The following is a 25,498-nucleotide window of genomic DNA, read 5'->3' on the forward strand; positions in this document are numbered from 1 at the left end:
ACAGACACTTCTCAAAAGAAGACATTTATGCAGCCAACAGACACATGAAAAAATGCTCATCATCACTGGTCATCAAAGAAATGCAAATCAAAACCACAATGAGATACCATCTCACACCAGTTAGAATGGTGATCATTAAAAAGTCAGAAAACAACAGGTGCTGGAGAGGATGTGGAGAAATAGGAACACTTTTACACTGTTGGTGGGACTGTAAACTAGTTCAACTATTGTGGAGGACAGTGTGGTGATTCCTCAAGGATCTAGAACTAGAAATACCATTTGACCCAGCCATCCCATTACTGGGTATATACCCAAAGGATTATAAATCATGCTGCTATAAAGACACGTGCACACATATGTTTATTGCGGCACTATTCACAATAGCAAAGACTTGGAACCAACCCAAATGCCCATCAATGATAGACTGGATTAAGAAAATGTGGCACATATACACCATGGAATACTATGTAGCCATAAAAAAGGATGAGTTCATGTCCTTTGTAGGGACATGGATGAAGCTGGAAACCATCATTCTCAGCAAACTATCGCAAGGACGAAAAACCAAACACCGCATGTTCTCACTCATAGGTGGGAACTGAACAATGAGAACACATGGACACAGGAAGGGGAACATCACACACCAGGGCCTGTCGTGGAGTGAGCGGAGGGGGGAGGGATAGCATTAGAAGATATACCTAACGTAAATGACCAGTTAACGGATGCAGCACACCAACATGGCACGTGTATACAGATGTAACAAACCCTGCACATTGTGCACACGTACCCTAGAACTTAAAGTATTAAAAAAAAAAAAAAGCCACACACACACACACACACCAAAAAACCATGTAAGACCAACCCTGTGAAGCCACTTTTCTTTTTTTAGTCAATCAACAAGCAGGAGAGAGGGGCCAGTAGAAAGAAATAAAGACCCAGCGTCAGTGCACCAGTGGTGAGGTGAGACCCCAGCAAGGGTGACTTCAGGGAAAGTCTCCAGCAAGGGCGATGTCAGGGAGAGTCCCCAGCAAGGGCGACTTCAGGGAGAGTCTCCAGCAAGGGTGACGTCAGGGAGAGTCTCCAGCAAGGGAGACTTCAGGGTGAGACCCCAGCAAGGGCGACGTCGGGGAGAGTCCCCAGCAAGGGCGACGTCGGGGAGAGTCCCCAGCAAGGGCGACGTCGGGGAGAGTCCCCAGCAAGGGCGACGTCGGGGAGAGTCCCCAGCAAGGGCGACGTCGGGGAGAGATCCCAGCAAGGGCGACGTCGGGGAGAGTCCCCAGCAAGGGCGACGTCGGGGAGAGTCCCCAGCAAGGGCGACGTCGGGGAGAGTCCCCAGCAAGGGCGACGTCGGGGAGAGTCCCCAGCAAGGGCGACGTCGGGGAGAGTCCCCAGCAAGGGCGACGTCGGGGAGAGTCCCCAGCAAGGGCTACATCAGGGATATCCAAAGTGCCCCACAGGTAAAAGATTCTGAAGAGATCGGAACACGAAATTTCTTTGCAAATTTCTCTTTCAATCCAGAAACGTTTCCCGAGCACCTTTGTATACAACACATTGCAGGAGACACACTGAGTGCTGGCTGAGGCCCGCGGCTGCCGGGTTCTAATCAGGATGCAGCGGGAAATTGAGGAGGTGAGTGCTGGCTGAGGCCTGTGGCTGCTGGGTTATAATCAGGATGCGGCAGGAAATTGAGGAGGCAAAGCCAATGCTGAACAGAGAACACGCTAATTGTCTTAACCAGCTTTCAGCTCCTTAAAAATTGGTCTTCTTCACCCCTTTCTAGGCCACCCCCCTCAGATGACCCCTGTGTCCTCCAAGAAGCTTTGTTATAGCCAAGGGAATGAATAGTTTGCAGAATCCTGGGGAATCTAGATTCCAGTGAACTTTTCTACTGATTACAGCATCACTTTGAGTGAGTCATTCTTTGTTTTCGTTTAATGGATAGGGATTCAAGGCTAAACAGTAAACGAAATGAATTTCTGGTTTGCAACATCCTGTGCTCAGAAGCCGCCAGTGCCGTTCCTCCCAGCCCCAATTAAGGCACCCATGAAAGCACATGAAAAAGGCACCGCGAAACCCCAGCACGGGGCCTCTGACAGCTCAGCGCCAGGCTCCACATCAGGTGAGGGGATGAGGCGGGAGGCGTGCTATGGACCACCTGGGCCTCGCCTGCCTGGCTGGGGTAGGGGCAGCAGCTGAAGCCACCTGGGCAGCCTTCCTGGCACCGCAGGGCTGTCAGTTCCTGGGGCCACAGGGGCTGTCCTCCCTCCGCCAACCTTCTTGTCATCCCTGGGAGATACAGCTTCCAGAATCTAGCCAGGCCGGCAATGTGAGCTGCATTGGGGAAGGGGTATTTCCTGAAGCAAGGCTCCGTCTGGGAGAGAAGGGAGAGGCAGGAAGAGCTGAGGAGACAGCACAAGCCAAGGGCTGCAGTCCCTCGTCCTCCCTGGTTCCCACCGGCCAGGTTGCAGGAGAGTCAAAGGTGCCTCCTGCGTGGGGCAGCGTCACAGGCACAATCCCGGACCAAGGGAGGGGCTATGAGGGGATGCCTCGGAGTCAATCCTGGGTCTGCGGGGCTTGCCGCATCAGAGGGTGGACAAAGAGGGAGACGGGGGCCTGGGAAAGGCTGCTGCAGAAGCGGGGAGGGGAAAACCTCTAAAGAGTTCAGTGCAGGTGGATGTGGCATGCTAGGGCTCAGGAAAATAATTAGACAATTGTTTGGTGTCTAGGAAACATAAAGACGGGCCTTACTAATAAAACAGAAAACCAAAAGAAGAAAACGAGCAAAATAAAGGAAATAATGGAGGACCGCAGGGAAACCAGAGAGTGGAGAGCAGAATCGAAACTTACACCGGAGGGGAAAGAGCAGACGTGGCCGCGGAGAAAACAGAGTTCCTTGAACGCTGTTCTAGGCTCATAAGAGCATCAGTTGGGATTAATACAAGTACTCTGGAAAATGATCAGGAATTACCCAACAGAGCTGAATGTGGACACACCCCGTAATCCAAGAGAAACCCTCAGGCCTAAAATCTGCAGAAACTCTTGTACATGTACATGTACTCCAGGAGACATGAATGTTTACAAGCACAATTATTCATAACAGGAAAAAAAAAAACTGAGAGTAACCAAAATGATCACCAATGGTAGAACGGACAAATAGGTATGTATTTTTTACAATGGGATATAGACCACGGTGATAGGAATGAATACAGCTACACGTATCAACGTGGGTGAATTTCAAGATCACAATGTTGAATAAAGAAGAAATGCACAGAAAAATACACACAGATCCACCTTGTTTATGTCACATTCAAACACCAGCAGAACTAAGCATGGGGACTTTTACAGTGTGGTAACAACTCCAATGGTAATTAGTGGGTACCTCTTTTATTATGATTCTTTAAACTGTACACAAGTGTTTTTGAGTACAGTTTAGAACTGTAAGCTCCCAGGCTGGAGTACATTGGTGCAATTATGGTTCACTGCAGCCTCAACCTCCAGGGCTTAAGCAACCCTCCCACCTCAGCCTCCTGATAGCTGAGACTACAGGCGCCTGCCACTATACCTGGCTAATTTGGGGATTTTTTGTAGAGAGGGGGTTTCACCATGTTGCCCAGGCTGGTCTCAAACTCCTGGGCTCAAGCAATCTGCCCACCTTGGCTTCCCAATGTGCTGGGATTGCAGGTGCGAGCCACCATGCCCAGGCTTATTCCCCTTTTTGTTTATCTAAATCTTGAACACACGTCACAGTTTATTAATCCACCAGCAAGAAAACCAGGCGAGGGACTACAGTGTGCCAGTCCACAGCGGGAATGGAATGGAGAGTCCAGAGCTGGGAAATGGAGCACTGAGCTAAGCAGCCAGTTTACAAAGGCAAGCAGCTCATTAGGAGAATGTCACGGTTCTGTGTGGTCTCAAGAACCTCGTCTCCAGGACAGTTGGTATAGAGGAAATCGGGGATGAGATAATTGGGAGCACCAATCAGGAATCAAATATTTAAAATAACCAATGAGAAGCAAATAATAAGGAAACATCTGTGGCTGTTAATAGGAATGACTAAAATATAAAATTCATTAGTGAGATCTCTCATTTTTAGGAATGAAAACGGTTCCTGGGGTTCTTTTTCAAATTTGCTTGTACTTTTCTCAAAGGTCTGGTTTGTTCAACCTGGTTTCTATTCCTTGTCTTAGATCTTTTGTTTTATTTTAGAGACAGGGTCTTGCTCTAAAGACCCCAGTGAGCCTTTCTCACTAAGGCTGGAGTACAGTGGCACGATCTCAGCCCACTGCCATCTCTACCTCCCGGGCAAAAGTGATCCTCCCACCTCAACCTCCCAAGAAGCTGGAACTACAGGCGCGCACCACGATGCCCAGCTAATTTTTGTATTTTTTTGCAGAGAAAAAGTCTTGCCATGTTTCCCAGGCTGGTCTCAAACTCCTAGGCTCAAGCAATCCTCCTGTCTCAGCTGCCCAAAATGTTGGGATTACAGGTGTGAGCCACTATACCTGGCCTGTCTTGTATCTTTTAATTAATTAATTGTTAAAAAACACATTTATCATCTCTTTCACCATTTCACTATTCGCTCTCATTTTCTGGGTACCAATTCTCCAAGCTGTTATATTTTCCATTTCTCCCTCTTTTCTTAATGTGGCTGGTGGACAACAGGAGTAAAACCCACAGAATTTTGAGTGGGAAAGATTAATTGCATTATCAGTAAAGTGGTCTTTTTTGTATAAAGGCAAAAATTCTCAGATAGCCAAGGACTCAGAAAGTGTATCATCCATGCACCCTTATTTTTTTAATTACATAAAATTACAGACCAGCTAATTATTAGAAAAACAAAATAACTCAAGAGTCTACAAGAAAATAATCATCGATTTTCCTCCTAGAAATCCATTCTAAGGATAGAGTCTAAAATGTAGACAGAGAGCTATGCACACAGTAATAAGAGAAATGAAAACAATTTAAATGTCCTCAATTAGGAGAATATCTACATGACAGAATGTTTACAAAGAGTTCTTGATTACACCGGAAAAGACTTAAGATATTCATTTTAAAACATAGGTTCAATAATATAAAGAAAAAAGGCACAGAAAGATGGTTGGAATATACTAAATATTAACAGTGGTTGTCTCTGGTTCTGGATTTTTAGAAGGTGTATATTTCTTTATGCTTGTCTATAATTGTAAATGTTCCTCAATGATCCATATTAATTTTATAATCAGAAAAGAGTAAAATGTATAGAATATGTTAAAAAATGAAAACTTCCAAAGGTAACAACAGACAAGAACTTAAATATCTGGGCAATATTAAATAAGAAAAATAAAATACTATGCTACTGGCTTTGAGATAGTCTACAATTTATCCTCAGCACAGCAGCCAGAGTACCCTTTAAAAGAGGGGGAGATCGGATTCTGTCTCCGCTTTACTCAAGACCCTCCAAGGGCGCCTCATTTTACTGAGTATAAAACCAAAGTCTTGGCCAGGTGTAATGGCTCACGCCTGTAATCCCAGCACTTTGGGAGACTGGGGCAGGTGGATTGCTTGAGCTCAGGAGTTTGAGACCAGCCTGGGCAACATGGCAAAACCCCATCTCTACAAAAATACAAAAAATTAGCTGGGTGTGGTGGTATAGCCTGTAGTCCCAGCTATTCAGGAGGCTGAGGTGGGAGGGTTGTTTGAGCCCTGAAGGCAGAGGTTGCAGTGAGCTGAGATCGTGGCACTGCCCTACAGCCTGGGTGACACAGTGAGATCCTGTCTCAAAAAAAACAAAACAAACAAAAAAACCCCAAAACCCAAAGTCCTTACAAAGGTCTCTAAGCACCAACATGGTCTGACCCACTCTATCATATCTCTGATGATACAGTTTGGCTGTGTCCCCACCCAAATCTCATCCTGAACTGTAGCTCCCATAATTCCCAAGTGTTGTGGGAGGGACCCAGTGGGAGGTAATTGAATCATGGGGGCGGTTCCCCCCATACTGTTCTCGTGATAGTGAATAAGTCTCAGGAGATCTGATGGTTTTATAAGAAGAAACTCCTTTCACTTGGTCTCATTCTTTCTTTGCCTGCCGCCATGTAAGACGTGCCTTTCGCCTTCTGCATGATTGTGAGGCCTCCCCAGCCACGTGGAACTGTGAGTCCATCAAACCTCTTCCCTTTATAATTACCCAGTCTCCGGTATGTGTTTATTAGCAGCATGAGAACAGACTAATACATCTGACAACCTCTCCCCAGCCCCAACTTAACTCCAGTCACACTGGTCTCCTAGCTGTGCCTCAAATCTACCAAGCACACACATCTGCCTCGGGGCCTTTGCACCTGCTGTACCCCTACTTGGAATGCTTTCCCTCCACATAGCCACAGAAGATGCTTCAGATCTCCACTCAAAAGTCATTTTGTCAGTGGGCCCCTCTCTTATCCCCATATAAGCCAGCAACTACCCCAGTGTCCCCAGCACCCCTTCTCCCCTTTGCCCTAAGGACTTGATCACTGTCTGTGACACTGCAGAATTTACTGGGTTTGTGGTCTCCCTCTCCCACTGGAAGAGCTATTTTGCCTGGCACATAGGAGATGCTCAATAAATGTGTCGGCTGCCTACATGAATAAATGCATTTGACTGCAGGCTCCCAAAGCAGATGGGCTGAGGCTGACACTGCTGCCTGGTGAAAATGCATAACACAGGCAGCAACACCACCCTGACAGCCCCAGGAACATCTCACCAGCACTCGACTCGCTCCAGCAAAAATACTTACAATTACAGCCAGAGATGATGGAAGTGAAGCACAAAAGGAAGATAAGAGGCCTTGGGCAGAATGCTCCAAGAGTTTTCATCAGAAAATCCAAGTTCTCCCATTAGGATTTGGCTTTTGCGGGGAGACAGAACTCCAAATTTTTATCACAGACTCAGAACCAGCTTAAAATCTGACATTTTAAATGGCCTTTCTAGTTAGTTATCTCTTCATTATGATTAGACATTTTTCTAAGAAGAAAGGGCATTAGGAAACCAATTACACCAGCCTTCCCACACCCCACAAGCAGGCAGAAAAATCCAGCACCTGGGTCTGGTACCCACAGGTACCCAGGCTCATATACCATGAACATGTTCCCAGCCCCATCCATTCCTACTAACTGTGCACCATATGCCTGGTGCTGCAGAAAGGGAACATCCTTGATCTTTTAGAGGCTAAGTTTTATCAGCCTCTAAAAATTCAAGGACAAAGTGATAGCGTAACGCACAGCCTCATATTCTCTGCCTTAGGAAAGATAAGAAAATTCATCCTAAGCTATTTCGGACTTTTCTGGGCACTGGCGTGCTCTGGAGATTAAGACAGGCTGGTGGTAGCTCAAGACTGTTACAGAGTGTGAGGGTGACTCAGGAGGGGGATGGGGCAGCCCTCGACTAAAGTATTAAATTTGCTAAATTTGCCTTTCCTTCCATTCACTTTCTTTTCCTTCAAAGATCCTTCACTTCTGCCCTGCCACAGCTCAGCTGTGACCATCTTTTCATCCCACAAAGTGGCTCCCCACAAGATGATGTTTTAAGGAATTTCCTCTTCCATGGACATCTGCATCATCAAAGGGGTCCCCTGAAGATTAGAAGGATCTCAGGTTCAAAGGGGAGATTTCTGGCTGAGGAGGAAGGGAGGCCTCTAACAGTTATGGAATATCTATGCTGGAGGTTTTGCCCACTTCAACAGTCTTACTGAATTCTCGCAGCAACTCTGTGCAGCGGGCATTATTAACTCCATCTGGGGATGAGGAGTCAGGGACTTCCAACAAGACGGAATGCCAGCACACACTGTGAGGCCCTGCCTGCAGCTTTTCCTGTTCCAAAGACACAGCAGTGATAGAGGAAAATATTTTCACAACAACAGCAGCAAGTAAATGTGCGCAAAAACAAGATCTATATCTCCATGGATCAGAAATTCGAAGTATTTGCCATTTTGAGGGGTGAAGGCACAGCCGCTTGCTGAGCTCTGGGCTCAGAAGAAGACAGAGGCAGCTGGGAGATTGGTCTTCCAGGGTTCAGGGACTAAAAGTGACCTTTGGGAGGTGGGGGACCAGAGCAGGGTCACTAAAATCAGGCTGGTGAGGGGATTTTCCACCTGGGAAAGGAGGCTGAAAACAGCAGGGCCCTGCCCCGAGACTATAGCATACATAAGGAAATGAGCTCAGAGGAAAGCAAACCGGCAGCAGCAGGGCCTGGCCAAGCTGTCACGGCTGGGATGAGGGTCTGGGAATAATCCCAGTATCACCACGGATGAGCAGCTCGCCACAAACCCAGGATGCCTGGCTCAGCACTGGGCAACATCAGACCCAGGTGGAGGCAGCTGCAAAACTATTCAGCTAGAAGAGCTGGGTGGGAAAGAGAGAGAAACGGACTATTATCACACAGGATGAGCGCACAAACCAAAATTCCAAAACATCCAAGGAAAACTAACCCTAAGAAAGACAACCCATGAAACCAACGGGGAAGTGATCTCAAGGAAAGACTTAGTGACTTGGAAGGCAGTACCGAAGAACTCACGCAGAAACTATCACAGAAAGCTAAAGAAATAAACAAGAAAGAGCAGTTGGGAGCTGTGAGGGATGGTTGAGGGGCTCTGAAATGTAGCCAGCGGGATTTCCAGAGAGGAGAGAAGGAATGGCAGAGGAACAATATTCAAAGATATCATGGCTGAGAATTTTCCAGAACTGAAGGTATTTTGTGGATCCTTGGATGTGACAAGCGAGATTTAAAAAGTAATAAATCCCGATCTGGAAGACCAGCTGCACCCTCCTTGCCCCTCACATTCTGTCCCAGCCCTGCCTCCCCAGGGCACTTCCCAGAAGCTACCTGCCACGTCCTGCTGTTTTGGCTCCAATCCGACCTGGCACAGGGAGGTTCTGACTGTCCCTGCCCATCTGCTACTCCCCAGAGTCCTTGCTGAGCCTCAACTTCCTTCCCTTAAATGGGGTTGGAACTAGAACCATAGAACTGTAGCAGCAGAAGGGGCTTTGGGTGGCATCGTGACAGCAGACGACAGCTGAGTTTGGTTTCCAGCTCCTCTACTAACTGGCTCTGCACTCGCAGGTTATTTAACCTCTTGTGTCTTTATTTCCCCATCAGGAAAAGGGGATAAGAATAGCACCACTGGGGTTGTGCAGGGATGAAATGAATTCATACATGCAAGGAACTTATGGCAGTGCCAGGCACACAGTCAGCGTTCACCCTGGGGTAGCTACTACTGTTCCCATAATAACAGCCCCCACAAACACCACATGCTCTCACACTCACAGTGCGAGGGGCTTCCCACCGAAACCTCAGACTCTCCCAGGTGTAGAACCTGCCACCCCTGCATGGGGGAAGTGGCCACAGGCTGTCCCTCCGTGCTTTTCTCCGCCGGGTGGTCAGTTCTTCCTTGACCTCTGGAGAAAGCCCTCCCAGTGACTGCCCACCCATCCTCATCTGAGAGCGCATCCGGCCCGCCCAGCCCTCCCCACCGTCACCCTGACCATCCACCCATCCCCATCTGAGAGCACATCCGGCCCGCCCAGCCCTCCCCACTGTCACCCTGGACGCCCTACCTCTCTTTGCTCACTGCAGATCTTACACAGCCACAGGGGCCGCTTCTGGCCAGGGGAAGCCTCGATCCCACACTTGGTGCAGACTTTCTACAAGAGAGAGGACATAGGGTTGTAAAGACCGCAGCCACTTTCTCCTCTGCCGAGGGGCTCAGACAACCGTAACGAAGGGACACTTGGCATCTTCCAAGGAGCGTCTCATGCTTCAGGATAGAAGGACTCAATCACTCCAAAGGCACAGATCATCTAAAAATCCTTAGTTGGCTTTGGACATAATGGATGGCCCCATCCATGGAACCCCCCACCGCCCCCGAGTTAGGTTCTGTTACAATCACAGCAAAGAAACTAAGCTTGCTGACATTCACAGCTGCATCGTGTTTGATAGCAAAGAACTGGAAACAACCCAGACGCCCAATGCCAGGGGAGGGTCCAGGCAAACACGACAGCACGTGATCTGGCCTTCACACAGCAGATCACGGTGCTACCTGGAAACGGGGCAGGCAATAATGCAATTCAACAAAGAAACATACATTTGCGTATAACCCGAAACTTGCCTGCGTGTCTGACAGGTCAGAAGACACAATTGTGAGAAATGCTGGTAACAACGTGAGCACTCTTCCTTTACACCAAGCCCCATTTAAAGACCGTAGTACCCCAGTTATGTAAACTTCAGGCCCATGTTATAGGTGAGGAACCTGGGGCTTGGCAGAGTCTGAGGATCTGCTCAGGTTCACATGGCAACCATGGATTCAGGTCAGACTCTAGAGACATTTTATCATGTTCTCTGGACACAGAAATAGCCAGAATCTAGAATCTACAGTCTGCTGATGTGCTGGGCCATCAAAGACCCCACACCTAGGAGCTTCATGAGAACTGGAAAGGGGCTTTGCTTTTTTTTTTTTTGAGACGGAGTCTCGCTCTGTCACCTAGGCTGGAGTGCAGTGGCGCAATCTCGGCTCACTACAAGCTCCACCTCCTGGGTTCAGGCCATTCTCCTGCCTCAGCCTCCCGAGTAGCTGGGACTACAGGTGCCCGCCACCACGCCCAGCTAATTTTTTTTTTTTTTTTTTTTTGTATTTTTAGTAGAGACGGGGTTTCACTGTGTTAGCCAGGATGATCTCGATCTCCTGACCTCATGATTCACCCACCTCGGCCTCCGAAAGTGCTGGGATTATAGGTGTGAGCCACCGCGCCCAGCCAGAAAGGGGCTTTGCTTTAAGCAAGGTTGATTAAGCTCATAACTTATAAATACAATTACTGTTGCTTAAAAACAAGAATATGTCCTGAGAAAAGGCACAGTTAGGTGATTGCACCATTGTGCAAATACCACATAGAGCACACTTACACAAACCAAGATGGTATAGCCGGCTGCACACCCAGGCTAGCTGGTGTATTCTGGCTCCTAGGCTACAAACCTGCACAACATGTTTCTGTACCGAATGCTGCAGGCAACTGTGACACAGCGGAAAGTATTTCTGTATCTAAATATATCATAGAAATGGTACAGTAAGAATGTGGTATTATAATGGTGTGGGACATGTGTTGGCCGAAACGTCATTAGGTGATGCAGGACCGGACTTAGGTTGCTTTCCCTGAACGCACAGCAAGGCCAGAAGAAGCAAGCTGGGAGGCAGAGGTGGATTTGTTGGGGCTGAGACCGGCTCCAGGCTAACCCAGGTAGAGTCTGATTCAGCAATAGCTGGCGACTCCTCGGGACTGTTGCCCCAGCTCATCAATCTTTCTGCCACACGGAAGCCACCCGGTCCCTGCGTGGGTGGGTGCTCTCTGCAGCCCCCCGCCGAGGGAAGGCTGCATCTGTTGCTTGGCCTTTTCTGCAGGCTGCCAACTCAGCAAGGAGCACGTCTCTCCATGGAGAGGAAAAATGTCACCAACTTGGCTTCCATGTCGAGCGTGTCAAGCGTGTCGAGGTCACTGGCCTGATTGGGTGGCTGAGCTCAGTGCCCCCGGGGTGGAGGAGCAAACTCACAGGGGACGGAAGCTATGATACATTCCTGCGGGGGACGGATTTGCTACCATCCAATGCTCAGGTACGAGAAATGTCACCTCTCTTTTATTTCTCCAAATAAAATGCAATCTGCTCCAAGCTCCTGTCCCTCTGGGTTGGCAGGAAAATCTGCCCAAGCCTCAGCCACACTTGGGGCCCCTTTCCAGCTCTCATGAAGGTGCTAGGCTTGGGGTGTTTGACGGCCCAGCACATCTGCAGAGGGTCCCCTGACTGCTGTCCACACTCCTCACTGCTGGCCTGCTTGCTTCCCAAGCTCTCACGGGCCCTTGAGAGGGAGTGGGAGCATGTGGCCGTATCTGTGCCAGTCTTGGGTTTGGGATCATTGCTAGGCTGGGCTTCAGCCCCTCCAAGGACCAGTAGCCTGTCCCCCTGGAACCCTAGGCCACCATCCCTCAGACAGTCTGGTGACTCTCCCCTTCCCCTAGAGAGCAGCCTCTCTCCACCTCTTCCACCCTTCGCTCCCAATGTTTCTACCTCTACAACAGGGTCCCCCATCAGCCCATGAGGTGGGCTCCAGAACCACAACGTGGGCCTCTCCTCTCTGGGTAAAGGAGCAAGGAAGCACTGATGCTAGTTAACTCTGTTTTCCTTGCAAATTCCCAGCATCCCTGTGTACACGGTAACAGGTGGAAATGAGTGTGGCCCTCAGAGACGTGAGCTCTCCCTTCTGCACTCTTTACACACGCATCGGTTGAAGGCAGCTCACCTTATAAACACCCAGAGTGCCCTGCCCCGCGCGGCTGCTGAACGAGATGATGGTGCGGGAACAGGAGGGAATCAAACACCCACAGCTGTCGGACCAGGCACCACAGCCAGGCCACAGAGTGTGAGGGAGGCAGGTGTTACGATCCCCACTATATAGATGAAGAAACAAAGGCTCAGAGATGATTCGGGCTGCCTGAGGTCACACAGCTCGTTAGTGGTAAAGCAGGATTTTTGTTCAGACCTCAGGAGAGTCAGTCACACCCTCCCCTGCCCTGGTGCCAGGCTGGTGCGCACGGCTCTCTAGAGAGCTGCTTCTGCTCAGGTGGGTCCCTGGGGACGTGGCTGATGGCTCTCAAAACAATGGGCAGAGAAGGTGCCAGGGGCCGACCCTGGGACAAAGCTTTGCTGGGGTCGTGGGTGTGGCCTGATGCTGGCTCTAGGAGCAATGGCCCAGGCTGGGGAGTCTGGCCCTGTCCTCTATGCTCTCCCAGTGGGGAGGGGAGAGGTTTCCAGCTAGGTCAGCAGGAGGCCCAGCAGCCTCCCCATTGCACCCCACAGGTGCCCTCACAGCCTGGCCTCTCCCCCGGGGTCACCCTCCCCTACGCACACAGCCAACGGGGAGGGGACAGCCTCTGCCCCATCATAGTCAGCTCAGGCTGCTGTAACAAAAATACCATAGACTGAGTGGCTGAAACAACAGAAGCGTGTTTATCACTGCTGCAGAGGCCTGACGGCCGATCATGGTCCGTCTTTATCACAGCTGCAGAGGCCCGCCGGCCCCGGTCGGGGTGCCGACACGGTCAGGTTCTGGTGAGGGCTCTTCCTGGCGTGCAGACGGCAGCTTCTTACTGTTTCCTCCCACAGTAGAGTGAGGTCTGGCCTCCTCCTCCTCTGATAAGGACGCCGATCCCATCACGGGGGCCCCACCCTCAGGACCTCGTCTAATCCCTCCCAAAGTCCCCATCTCCAAATATCACATCTGGGTAACGCTTCAATGTAGGTATTTTGGGGGTGACATAAACATTCAGTCCACAGCAGCCCCCGACCAGGACTGGGATCTTCTCTCTGCTCTTGTACTCGGGAGCCCTAGAAATGGGGGCGTCACCGTCTCTCTCAGCCCTGGAGTCGTCTAGAGCCCTCAGTCCCCCTGAGCCTGCACCTCACGCCATCCTGCGCTATCACCAAGTCCTGTTCCTGAAACATGGCTCTCAGCTCCTTCAGAGGCCGCACGGCACGGCGCACAGGTTTAGAGGGCGGCAGACCTGGGTGGGCTCTCGGGCAAGCTACCCAAAGCCTCTCTAAACCTCAGACGTTCTCATCTGTAAAGTGGGTTAATACTTACACCCTTGGGTTGTTTTGAGGATCAACTGAGACACACAAAAAGCAACCAGCACGTAATAGCAACTCGATAAATGCCAGCTGCGGTTATTAGTGCAGCCCCTCGCGCCGTGTTCTACAGCCTGGCGTGATTTTCCTCTAGTCCCGCACTATCTAATACATTAGCCACCTGCTGCAGGTGGCTATTTAAGTGTAAACTGATTGTGATTAAATAAAATGAAAAACAGCTCTGAGGTCACACTGACCCCATTTCAGGCACTCTGTTGCCTCACGTGGCCGGTGGCTACTGCATGGGACAACAGAGAAATACATTTTCATCCTCACTGTGAGGTTCTGCAGGACGGCGCTGGGCCAGAGAACCCTGCTCTCAGTCTCCCCACTCAACCTGCCAACAGCCTGCTCGCCCTGCTGCCCCACAGCTTCCAATCAATCCGACTAATGCACTCATGTGCCTGCCCCTCAGCGTGGCTCTATCTCCACCCCTACCCTGTCTAGCGCTCACCTCCCCTCCGATTTACTAATCCACGTTACCATCACCTGCTGAGCAGCCGTGAGGGGCACAGGCCTGGCTTGACAGGACACGGATGAACAGGGTGGGCCCAGGCCCCACCGTGCACCCGGGGATGCCCTAAACACTTGCTCCGATGTCCCCCTGCCACTGCTGGGGGGAGCTCGGCTGCCCTATGGGGGGTTTGAGGGACAAATGTGCACGTGTCTCACTGATGAAACAGTGCTGTGGGGGCAGAGAGCGAAACCAGGAGAGCGTCCACGGAACTGAGTCCCGTCCTCTACTCACGGACCACGAGGACGCGGAGCCAACGGATCTGGGGACAGGAGCAGCGTGGACCAGTCGCCCTCCAGAGGTTGGGTGAAGGGCTGTCCCTGCTGGGCCCAGGAACCTCTGCCTTCCCCATGGGGTCTGGTGCTGCCTGCTCCCCAGGCCCCAACAGGAGCTTGTGGTTGGGCAGGTGGAGAGAACAACAGTCCCATCCCGCCTTGGGCAGCCTGTTTTCCCGCCACCAACCATCACTGGTGGCACCTATGGTCAGTTCTCCACCTCTCAGTCATCCCCATGTTGCTTCAGTGTCTCTGGCTGGCAGGGGGCAGGGGGTGCTCCTAAGAGGCGAGGGTGCGAAAAGATGACACACTCCCATTCAAATAACACATAATTGCTGCTCTAGTAAATCTCAGATCAATAAGACAGTAATGAGCCTCTTCTAATGGGCTTGGTCTTTGTTCCCAGGTTCCAACAAAGAAAACGAAACAGGTGGTATTTTTTAAAACCCATGAGAGAGCGAGCAAGCCAGCCTCTACATCAACGTGGTGCAAACACAAGACTTCACGATCTGTGTCAAGGACAGTCCCGGGGCCCAGGGGCGGCCACTCACTTCCCTGCCTGAGACGGGCTTCCTCGGAGTGGATTTGCCCAGGGCAAGCGAGTCCTGGCTTCCTGGGCTTGGCTGCCTCATGCACTCTGCAGCCTAGAACCGCATTCAAGCGTTAAACGATGAAGCTTCTGGGCCTAACTAATCCAGGGCAGAAGCCACACAACTCCAGGCCTTCAGACCGCGCACCCTCTCTCCCCACCGTCAGACCTCACCCTCTCCCCACCGTCAGACCTCACACCCTCTCTCCCCACAGTCAGACCTCACACCCTCTCTCCCCACCGTCAGACCTCACCCCCTCTCCCCACAGTCAGACCTCACACCCTCTCCCCACAGTCAGACCTCACCCCCTCTCCCCACCGTCAGACCTCACCCCCTCTCCCCACAGTCAGACCTCACCCCCTCTCTCCCCACCATCAGACCTCACCCCCTCTCCCCACCGTCAGACCTCACCCCCTCTCCCCACAGTCAGACCTCACACCCCCTCTCCCCACAGTCAGACCTCACCCCCTCTCTCCCCACCGTCAGACCTCACCCCCTCTCCCCACAGTCAGACCTCACCCCCTCTCCCCACCGTCAGACCTCACCCCCTCTCCCCACAGTCAGACCTCACCCCCTCTCCCCACCGTCAGACCTCACCCCCTCTCCCCACCGTCAGACCTCACCCCCTCTCCCCACAGTCAGACCTCACACCCTCTCCCCACAGTCAGACCTCACACCCTCTCTCCCCACAGTCAGACCTCACCCCCTCTCTCCCCACAGTCAGACCTCACACCCTCTTCTCTCCCCACTCCTGTCTCAGTCCCTCCATGCGCTTCTTTTGCAAAGAAATGTATATTCTCTCTACCGGCGAGAACACAGGGAAGGGGGTTCCCCAGGGACCTGCCCACGGGACACAGGCTTTGGGGCAGGAGAGAGCAGGGTGTGCCGTTTAGAGGCACCTTGGACTTGGTACTCACCTTCTGAGCCTCACTTCCTCATCTGTAAGTTGGTGGTAACAGCCCCCCCACCCCAGGTTGCAGATGAGGGGATCAAAGGAGATGGTCATGAAAGTGCTCAGCACCATAAAAGGTCAGGCAGGCAGCAACCTCAGACCTTTATAGCCATGCCTGTCTCAGTGAAGGCGGCCAGCATCCATCAGTCACGCAAGCCACAACCCAGCACTCATCCTGGGCCCCCATCGTCCCTCCCTCCTGCCCAGATAATCCGTCTCCAAGAACTCAAATCTCTCTCCAACCTGTCAATCCCCCTGCAGCCCCGTCTCCGATCTCTCTACCCCACCGCTGTCCTCCAACTGGTTCCCGACACGGCAGCCAGGCCGATCTTCTCAAGATGCAGATCTAATCATGTCACCTCTCCCATCCCTCCCAACCTAAAAGCCATCAGAGGCTTCCTGCTGCTCTGGGGTGACCACTGCCCCACTTCATAAGGCATTCGGGCTGGCCCTGCCTCCTCCTGCTCCACTTCCTCGTCCTCCACCCTCTGAGCTCCAGCCGTGTGGGCCGTTTGTCAGACCCTGGTCCTTCTGCCACAGGACCTTTGCACGTGTTGCCCCCTCTGTGTGGGAGGCACTTGGCCGCACTGTCTCTTCATTAACCTACGCACCCCTCGGACCTCAGCAAAAGCACCACATCTTCAAGGAAGCCTTCCGCAACTCCTTCCACGATGAGAGCCTCCAGAATGGGCTCCTGCCTCTTCTCCGCTGTCAGGGTTGTGATTTTACCCTCCGCTGTGTGGCTGTAGGGCTCCTGTGACTTCCCCTGCTGGGCTGTCAGCTTCCCAAGGGCAGAGGCCACGTCTATTTCTGTTCACCTTCCTGCTCCCTGTGCCTGGCACAAGGAATACTTGCAGAAGAACGGATTGAACAAATGGAAGCTACTTAAGATATTACAGTTGAAAAGGCAAATCCCCTCCTGGAATATGCCGACCTGCCGGGAAGACAAGCTGCACGGAGGCGTGAAGGCGCTCGCTCAGCGGCACGAGGCAGGGTCCAATCACGTCCACACTGAGTGATGCTGACCAGCAGGATTGTGGGAGGCCAAACCAGGGACAGCCACACAGGGGGTGAGTGTCCGAGGAGGTGGGGTGGTGGCTAGGTGGGCCTCATTCTCAGGGTAGGGAGCATAAACGCAGGCTGGCCCATGGCCACAGGGGAAATGACTCCGGGAATCCTTCACTGAGGGTGGGAGGCGGGGATGTTTACCAGACCCTTCCCATGACGGTTCCTGCCTGCCTCCCCCGGGTGCGTGCTGCGGCCGCCTATGTGTGCAGACCCGTCCCAAGGCCCGATCAGGCAACTTCCTCAACGTCCTTCTTATCCAGGCCACTTCAGTGACGTTTCTGCTTCCTGCAACTCCCCATCCCACCCCTTCTCCTTCCCAGATGGCACCCAAGAGTCACGATACGACAGAAGCTTCTGCGGGGCCACTCCAAAGTTCAGGTCCTTCATGCCCAGGCTGCCCTTTGAGTCCTCACCGACTCATTTCACGATGCGGAATTCCACCACGCTCCGCGGCGCGGCTCCCACACTCCCGCAGATCAGAAGATGGGAAGGGGCTTAGTGCCAATGTCGGGGGAGGGAATGAAACTGCTCTGAAAGCAGACGCCGCCGTCTCACAGCACCCGCGGTCTGGAGTCAGTCACCGGCAGCCTCACACTCCTGGACGGGCCGGGACAGCTTCACAGTGTCACCATCCATCACAGAGAGGGCTGTTCACGAGGCTCACTCGACCGAAAAGGTTGAAACTGTGCTCAAATGTCCTGTACAAGGAGGCCTGGACCATCCATGGCATGGAGAGGGCTGTTCACGAGGCTCACTCAACTGAAAAGGGTGAAACTGTGCTCAAATGTCCTGTACAAGGAGGCCTGGACCATCCATCACACGGAGAGGGCTGTTCACGAGGCTCACTCGACTGAAAAGGGTGAAACTGTGCTCAAATGTCCTGTACAAGGAGGCCTGGACCATCCATGGCACGGAGAGGGCTGTTCACGAGGCTCACTCAACTGAAAAGGGTGAAACTGTGCTCAAATGTCCTGTACAAGGAGCCCTGGAAAACGTACGCTATGCTGTGGAAATGAACACTGAAGATGGCTGGTTTAAACGTGTGGAGCTTCAATTCACAAACACGTTTTCTATACTGTAGGGAAGACATTATTCTAAGAATGCTAAAAACAAACAAGAGAGTGTGAAAGAGTGTCCCATTGAACAGAGTAGTTTATCAACTAGCAAAACTTAGGGCCAGGTGCCTGTAATCCCAGTGCTTTGGGAGGCCGGGCTGGGAGGATTGCTTGAGGCCAGAAGTTCAAGACTAGCCTGGCAACACGGTGAGACTCCCTATGTCATTTTAAAAAATAATAAAATAAAATAGCAATCTTTTATCTGGAAAATTACTTTCCTGAGAGTTCCAGTGAGTTCAAATTGGCAGGTGAGCTGGTTTCTCATTAGGAACCGTGCTGCAGACGGTGCTTACAGAGGGGTCATCCCCCTGCCCGGATAAAATAGGATAAGAAATAGCTACGTCTGAATGGCCTTGGTGTGCACAAAGCAGCATGATGAGAGCCTCCACGTGTGTGTTTCATGCCACACAATGTGCTCCTGATGCTAGAAATCAAATCTTCAAAAGGGAAAATTTACTAGGTTTAGGGGAAAGCTTTGCAGCGACAAAGACGATGATGATGTAAATAGAAAAGTGTCGAAATGACGACGAAGCTGTGTGGGGCAATATTCACCATAAGTTGTTAAGTTAAAAAAAGCACGTTGGAAACAGTCTGCATAGCAGGGCGCTCCACCACGTAGATATGTAGATGTGCCTATATCTATGGAGGAGTCTATATATACACAGAGAACTATCTAGAAAGATATCAGCCCAAATGGAAATCAAACTGTGCAAAGTCAAAATCTATTTTAAATGGATAAGCAGAATTCCTATTTAAAGGAAGCTTATGCTAAAAGCTTTGGAAAGTCACTTGCCCCGACTTCATTTTTTGACCAGGTCTGGATTTTTGCAGGTCAGGATGGATTAAAGCAGCTGAAAGTGTCCACAGTGGCTGCCTGTGGCTCAAGTGTAATCCGGTCTGCGCACCCCCAGAGCGGGTCCCAGATGGTGTCCCCGGGTCACCAGCCCCTCCGATCATAAGCTCAGCCCTGCTCAGCCCCTGAAGTGCCATCCGCCAGGCTTGGAGAAGCATCACCTGCCCCAGTGGGCCAGCAGCAGAAAGGCTGGATACAGCTCTGTTGCTATAGACGCTGTCTGGAACCCAGGCCCTGCTGCCAAATGACTTTAAACATATATACAGTTCAGATATTGACGTATATAATTATAAATATTTATATACTTTCTCGGGTACTTATGCTTACACCAGGCACCAAGCTAGCTGTTTTATGTAGAATCTCATTTAATTTTCACAACAGCCCTATGGGGTGGGTATGACTGTTCCTGTTTTACACAAGGGATCTGAGGCTTGAGGTTAAGCAACTTGACGCGGGGACCTAGGATGCGAACCTTGTTCTGTCTGAGCCTCGGACCTGGGCTCCTGCTGCCCCAGCCGGGCCTGGCTGCCTGGCTAGCACACTCTGGCAGGCCCTCATCCTCCCGCCTGGACCCAACTTCACACTCCCCACCCCGAGGTAAGGCAGGGCTGGCTCCCTGGGCCCTGGCTCCTCTTCCAGAACAACAGATGAGGTCAAGCCTCAAGTGGGAGGGGCACAGCCAGACCCCTCTTCCCATTCGTTAGGACACAGCCCGGGGGCTGGCAGTGCTGGGAGCACGCAGAGCCCTGGACCTTACCCTAACTACCCACAAATACCAAGTCACAGAAGGCCCCAACGAGGCACAGCCTTAACGCCAGCCACCTGCTACTGGGTCTGAGACAGAAGCCAGAGGCAAATGGAGAAACATTTCAGGAGGAAGGCAAGTCTCCCTGGACTTCCCACCCCACGTCCTGCAAAGGGACCGAGGGCCCTCCTCCATCCTGGCTGCTGGCAGCTCCCAGGGGAACCGGCCACACAGGGCCGAGCCGCCTCTCTTTACCAAGGCTTCCGGCAGGCTGCAGCACCACCACCGAGCAGGCCCTTCCGCTCCATCAGAAGAGCCTCTGACATGGCCTGGGGACCACCTGCAAGCCCCAGGCCTGTGCCAGCCCCCAGCCACCTCTCCCAGTTGAAAGCAAGCACCATCATTTCCTGTCGCTTTCAAGCTCAGCTTCCAAGACACCAAACACCTCCTCCCTCTGCCTGCCACTCATGCAGTTACCACTGCGTCCGGAGTGGAGAGGAGGGTTAAAAAAGGCAACAGCATCAGCTGTTGACTATTAACATTCACAGAGCACATAATAAGAAATCATGACTTGGACGGGGCTTCGGATCATTTCTGCACTCGTGCCTCTGCGAGTGTCAGTCGCAGGGAAATCGGGATATTCAGACAAGATGAAGCCGCCAGGCTGGCTGGAGGCCGGGGGGTCGGGGGACAGGTGGGACAGCATGAAGCCGCCAGGCTGGCTGGGGGCTGGGGGCTGGGGGTCCGGGGGTGGGGCCGGGGGTCCAGGGGCGGGCAGGGGGGACCACGCCTCACCTGCCCGTCCCGCGGGGCCTCAGTTAACCCCTTCCCGGTCCTGGTTAACCTCTGCATCCCCTCAGTCCCAGAGAGGTTTCTGCATCTTTTCCGGCAGGACACGGGAAACAGGAGGTTTGAGCCGTCTAGAGCTGGGCTGAGGGCTGTGCAGCATGGGTGACAGGAGCACGACACATTCAACAGGAGCTTCGGCCAAGGGGCGGATGGGGTGGCTAAATCAGAAGGTGGGAGGAGGGTTTTTCAAAACCAACAAATCTGGCCACGCGCAGTGGCTCACGCCTGTAATCCCAGCACTTTGGGGGGCCGAGGTGGGCGGATCATCTGAGGTCAGGAGTTCAACACCAACCTGGCCAACACGGCGAAACCCTGTCTCTACTAAAAATACAAAAATTAGCCAGGCGTGGTGGTAAGCACCTGGAATCCCAGCTATGTGGTGGCTGAGGTAGGAGAATTGCTTGAAACCAGGAGGCAGAAGTTGCAGTGAGCTGAGATTGCACCACTGCATTGCAGCCTGGGTGACAGAGCAAGACTCGGTCTCAAAAAAATAAAATAAAAATAAAACCCAGCAAATCTAATAATGTTCAATCAAAGGGGGAAGCACAGGACGTGGGGCTTGGTCTCCAGGGGTTCATGAGTTCATTCGGCATCTGTGGAGGACACAGTGCGTGCCAGGTACGAGCCCAGTGCGAGCTGTGAGGAGTGCTAATGGGATGAAGAGACGTACAAACGCCAGCATGGGATGGATCACTTGAGCCCAGGAGGTCAAGACCAGCCTGGGCAACATAGCAAGACCCCGTCTCTACAAAAAAAAATACAAAAATTAGCCGAGCATGGTGGTGCACACCTGTAGTCCCAGCTACTTGGAAGAATCGTTTGAGCCCAGAAGGTCGAGGCTGCAGTGAGTTGTGATTGCGCCACGGCACTCCAGCCTGGGTGACAGAGTGAGACCCAGTCTCAAATTTTATAAAGGCCAACCTGAGTGGACAGAGCAACAAGTCTGACCAGGACTGAAGAACACCTGTGCAGAAATGGATGGGCAGAGGGAATGCACATCAGTGTGGGAGGGACAGAGACGCTGCAGAAATGGACGGGCAGAGGGAATGCACATCGGTGTGGGAGGGACAGAGACGCCGCAGACATGGATGGGCAGAGGGAATGCACCTCAGTGTGGGAGGGACAGAGACGCTGCAGAAATGGACAGGCAGAGGGAATGCACATCGGTGTGGGAGGGACAGAGACGCTGCAGAAATGGACAGGCAGAGGGAATGCACATCAGTGTGGGAGGGACAGAGGAGCTGCAGACATGGACGGCAGAGGGAATGCACATCAGTGTGGGAGGGACAGAGATGCTGCAGAAATGGATGGCAGAGGGAATGCACATCAGTGTGGGAGGGACAGAGATGCTGCAGAAATGGATGGCAGAGGGAATGCACATCAGTGTGGGAGGGACAGAGACGCTGCAGACATGGACGGGCAGAGGGAATGCACATCGGTGTGGGAGGGACAGAGATGCTGCAGAAATGGACAGGCAGAAGGAATGCACATCGGTGTGGGAGGGACAGAGGAGCTGCAGAAATGGACGGGCAGAGGGAATGCACATCGGTGTGGGAGGGACAGAGATGCTGCAGAAATGGACGGGCAGAAGGAATGCACATCGGTGTGGGAGGGACAGAGGAGCTGCAGAAATGGATGGCAGAGGGAATGCACATCGGTGTGGGAGGGACAGAGGAGCTGCAGAAATGGACGGGCAGAGGGAATGCACATCGGTGTGGGAGGGACAGAGACGCTGCAGACATGGACGGGCAGAAGGAATGCACATCGGTGTGGGAGGGACAGAGGAGCTGCAGAAATGGACAGGCAGAAGGAATGCACATCGGTGTGGGAGGGACAGAGACGCTGCAGAAATGGACGGGCAGAGGAAATGCACATCGGTGTGGGAGGGACAGAGGAGCTGTCCTCACGGGGCTGGAGGGCACAGCCTGGAGCAGCTCCTGGACCAGCTCCACCTTGGTAATGAGACTGAGGATGGCAAGCCCAGAGGCCAAGCAAGTCCCTCACGTGCTCGTTTCCCCCGATGGCTTGCCATGGCCACCACCGGTCTGCACCTTCGCCTCTGAGGGGCTGTGGGGGGCAGTCAGAACCTGCAGGGCCCAAAGACGGGCTATTCAATGTCATGCCCACTTTTTTCAAACACACAATATTGTTTTGAAACTTCAAATCACATATAAAAAAAGGGTGTGGAAGGGTTCTACGTGTATCAAAAGGGAGCCTGGGTTTTGAAACGTGGATCAATGCTGCTCTAACGTCCTGCCGGAGAAGGAAAAGGAACCCACCAGCTCCGCTCAGGAGGCCTCTTGGGGGTCTCCAGAATCATCCCCTTCAAGCATCCAAGGGGACAAGGCTGGGTCTCGTGGGGCATTGTGTGAGGACAAACCGTAACACCGATTTTCCCCAGAGAGTGAGTGAGGACTGGAAATCAACATGCATCCGTAGCCACCCCTCTGAGGACAGTTCCATCAGGAGCTCTGGAACACAATCCTCTCCAAGCCTACGTGATGAAGACTCCACAAAAACCCAAGAGGATGGGGCTTAGGGCGATTCCAGATATAGCTGAACACGGGGAGGTTCCTGTGGGGAGGCCCCAGATGGGGTCCGAGAGCCCCTCGCCTGTCCCCACATGTCCCACCCGGGGCACCTCTCCCATCTGGCGGCTGCCTTGTTCATCTGTGTACTTTGTAATATCCTTCGTAATAAACCAGTCAACATAAGCAAAGTGTTTCTCTGCGAGTTCTGTGAGCCGCTCTAGCAAATTATCGAACCCAAAGTATGGGTTGTGGGAACCCCGGTTCACAGCCAGCTGCTCAGAAGTTCCAGAGGCCTGGATGTGTGACTGGCATCTGAGGCGGGGGACAGTCTCCTGGGACCGAGCCCTCATCCTGCGGGATCTGATGCTGTCTCCGGGTAGACAGCGTCTGAATTGAGCACAGCCCACTGTAGAATCTGCTGTGCTTTGGGCGTGGGTGGGAGAAATCCACACGCATCTTGGTGACCAGAGGTCCCAGGAGTGTGCTGTGTTGAGTGACTGTAAGAGAATAGGAAAAGCCACTTTGCTCGGTGTTTTCCTCTATTTTTAGGGCCTGATGCCCAAGACACTGAAGTCCTGTGCTTCTGGAAGGCTTAAAACCTCCCAGGAGGGTGAGGCAGCAGCCTCGGTTCTCTCTCCGCCATCCCATTCCCTAGAATTTAGTGAAGAGCAAGGTTGGTCACAGGTCAGGGCCAATGTTGCCAAGGGCATTCCACAAACACTTCTAAGTCCCTGTTACTCCCGGGTCCTGGACTAGCCAGAGGACAGGGAGGCTTCACGAGCTGATGGGGAGAGAGGCAAGAAAATGACACACGGACCCACATGCAAACTTCCCTCCCTTGTCCCCGCCTCTCTCTAGTCCCATCCCCACTGGCCTTGCCAAGCCCATCACGCCAGCCCCACACTTTGCTGTCTGCTCCCAACCCTCTAGCCACCTCTCTGCCTCTGTGCCCAGTGACTCACACCTGGCAAACTTCTACACATCCTTCAGGAACCCTGACGTTTCCTCCTCCATAACCCAGTGCCAGGGTCCACCAGAAACTGAGTCAGCACAGACCACCCGGCCAAAGTCAGGAGACTGTCCACGTCCTCCAGCTCTGCCCCCACCAGCTCAGCGTGGGGTGCTGGGGCCCCTCGGTAGCCCTCCCCCCACCCCAATCTCAGGGGTAGAGCACCGGCCTCTCTGATGTTCCAGGATTATCATAACCCTTAAGAGGTCAGTCCGCAAAAATACCCTCTCCCTTCCCCGTGTTCATTCCCATGCCTGGGATACAGTCAACAGTCTCCAAGCCAGGCTGGGCACAGTGGCTCATGCCTGTAATCCTGGCATTTTGGGAGGCTGAGCTGGGCAGATCGCTTGAGGTCAGGAGTTTGAGACCAGCCTGGTCAATACAGCTAAAGCCCATCTCTACTAAAAATACAAAAAAAAAAAAAAAAAAAATTAGCCAGGCATGGAGGCATGCTCCTGTAGCCCTAGCTACTCAGGAGCCTGAGGCAGGAGAATCACTTGAACCTGGGAGGCGGAGGTTGCAGTGAGCCGAGATCAGGCCACTGCGCTCCAGCCTGGATGACAAAGGGAGAAGCTGTCTCCAAAAAAAAAAAAAACATAAAACACTCCCAGCCAGCAAATACGTGTTATTGGAACTTATCTTTTATTTGAAAAATACAGCAGACTAGACAAAGATCGTAGGATTTCTTAATATTCTAACAGCAACAGCACTAACGATCCCTTAGGGACCCTGGTTATGCACAGAACGGAGCTCCAAGGAGGGGGACGGCAGGTCGGGGCTGGGGGAGCCAGGCCTGGCCCTGGGCCTTAGAAATCCCAGCTGGGGATTTCACTCACGCTGCTCAAGTGAGCAGGCTACAGCCAGGGAATGAACTGAGGGCCTTGGATACCACGTGGGGGTGTTTTCGACTTTATGCTGCAGGCAGTAGGGAGCCATTGAAGACTTCGGGGGGAGGGAGGGGGACAGTGACCTAATCAGAGCTGCACTTGAACAAGCAGAGGAGTAGGGGATGGACTGGAAAGCGAATGAGACTCATCCACAGTCTGGAACCCACTGGGGGCCCTGCAATGGCCCAGCAGCCCCTCCCCTGGGTTGACAACCCAGGTGCTCAGGCCTCACTCCCTGCAGGGCCCAAACGCTGCTGCTGTCTGAGCCTGTATGTGGTTCCTGGGCAGAAGGGTCTCACCCTTCTCAGCCTCAGTTTATCCATCTGTAACCTGGGGCAGAATCCTCCCTCCCTCCCTCCCTCCCATGGAAGACAGGACAAGGGTAAGAGGAGAGTCTGGAAGGAGAGGGCTAAAGAGGCCTCCAGTAAAGGCC

At 52.5% G+C, this 25,498-nt stretch overlaps 1 protein-coding gene across 10 annotated transcripts in view; it reads right to left on the bottom strand.

Annotated features, from left to right (window-relative positions):
- The window catches only part of RPH3AL (rabphilin 3A like (without C2 domains)), a 189,111-nt gene that overhangs the window by 45,664 nt on the left and 117,949 nt on the right, over nucleotides 1-25,498 (bottom strand). For 8 of the 10 annotated variants that reach the window (XM_054535327.2, XM_063717950.1, XM_054535326.2 and 5 more), the window contains one exon: nucleotides 9,564-9,650. The exons of the other annotated variants lie outside the window; for them this stretch is intronic. In XM_054535327.2, coding sequence (XP_054391302.2) covers nucleotides 9,564-9,650 — 87 coding nt within the window. The remainder of the gene's footprint in view (nucleotides 1-9,563; nucleotides 9,651-25,498) is intronic. 10 annotated transcript variants of the gene reach the window in all.

Source organism: Pongo abelii, chromosome 19 (assembly GCF_028885655.2).
Source record: "Pongo abelii isolate AG06213 chromosome 19, NHGRI_mPonAbe1-v2.0_pri, whole genome shotgun sequence".
NCBI lineage: Eukaryota > Metazoa > Chordata > Mammalia > Primates > Hominidae > Pongo > Pongo abelii.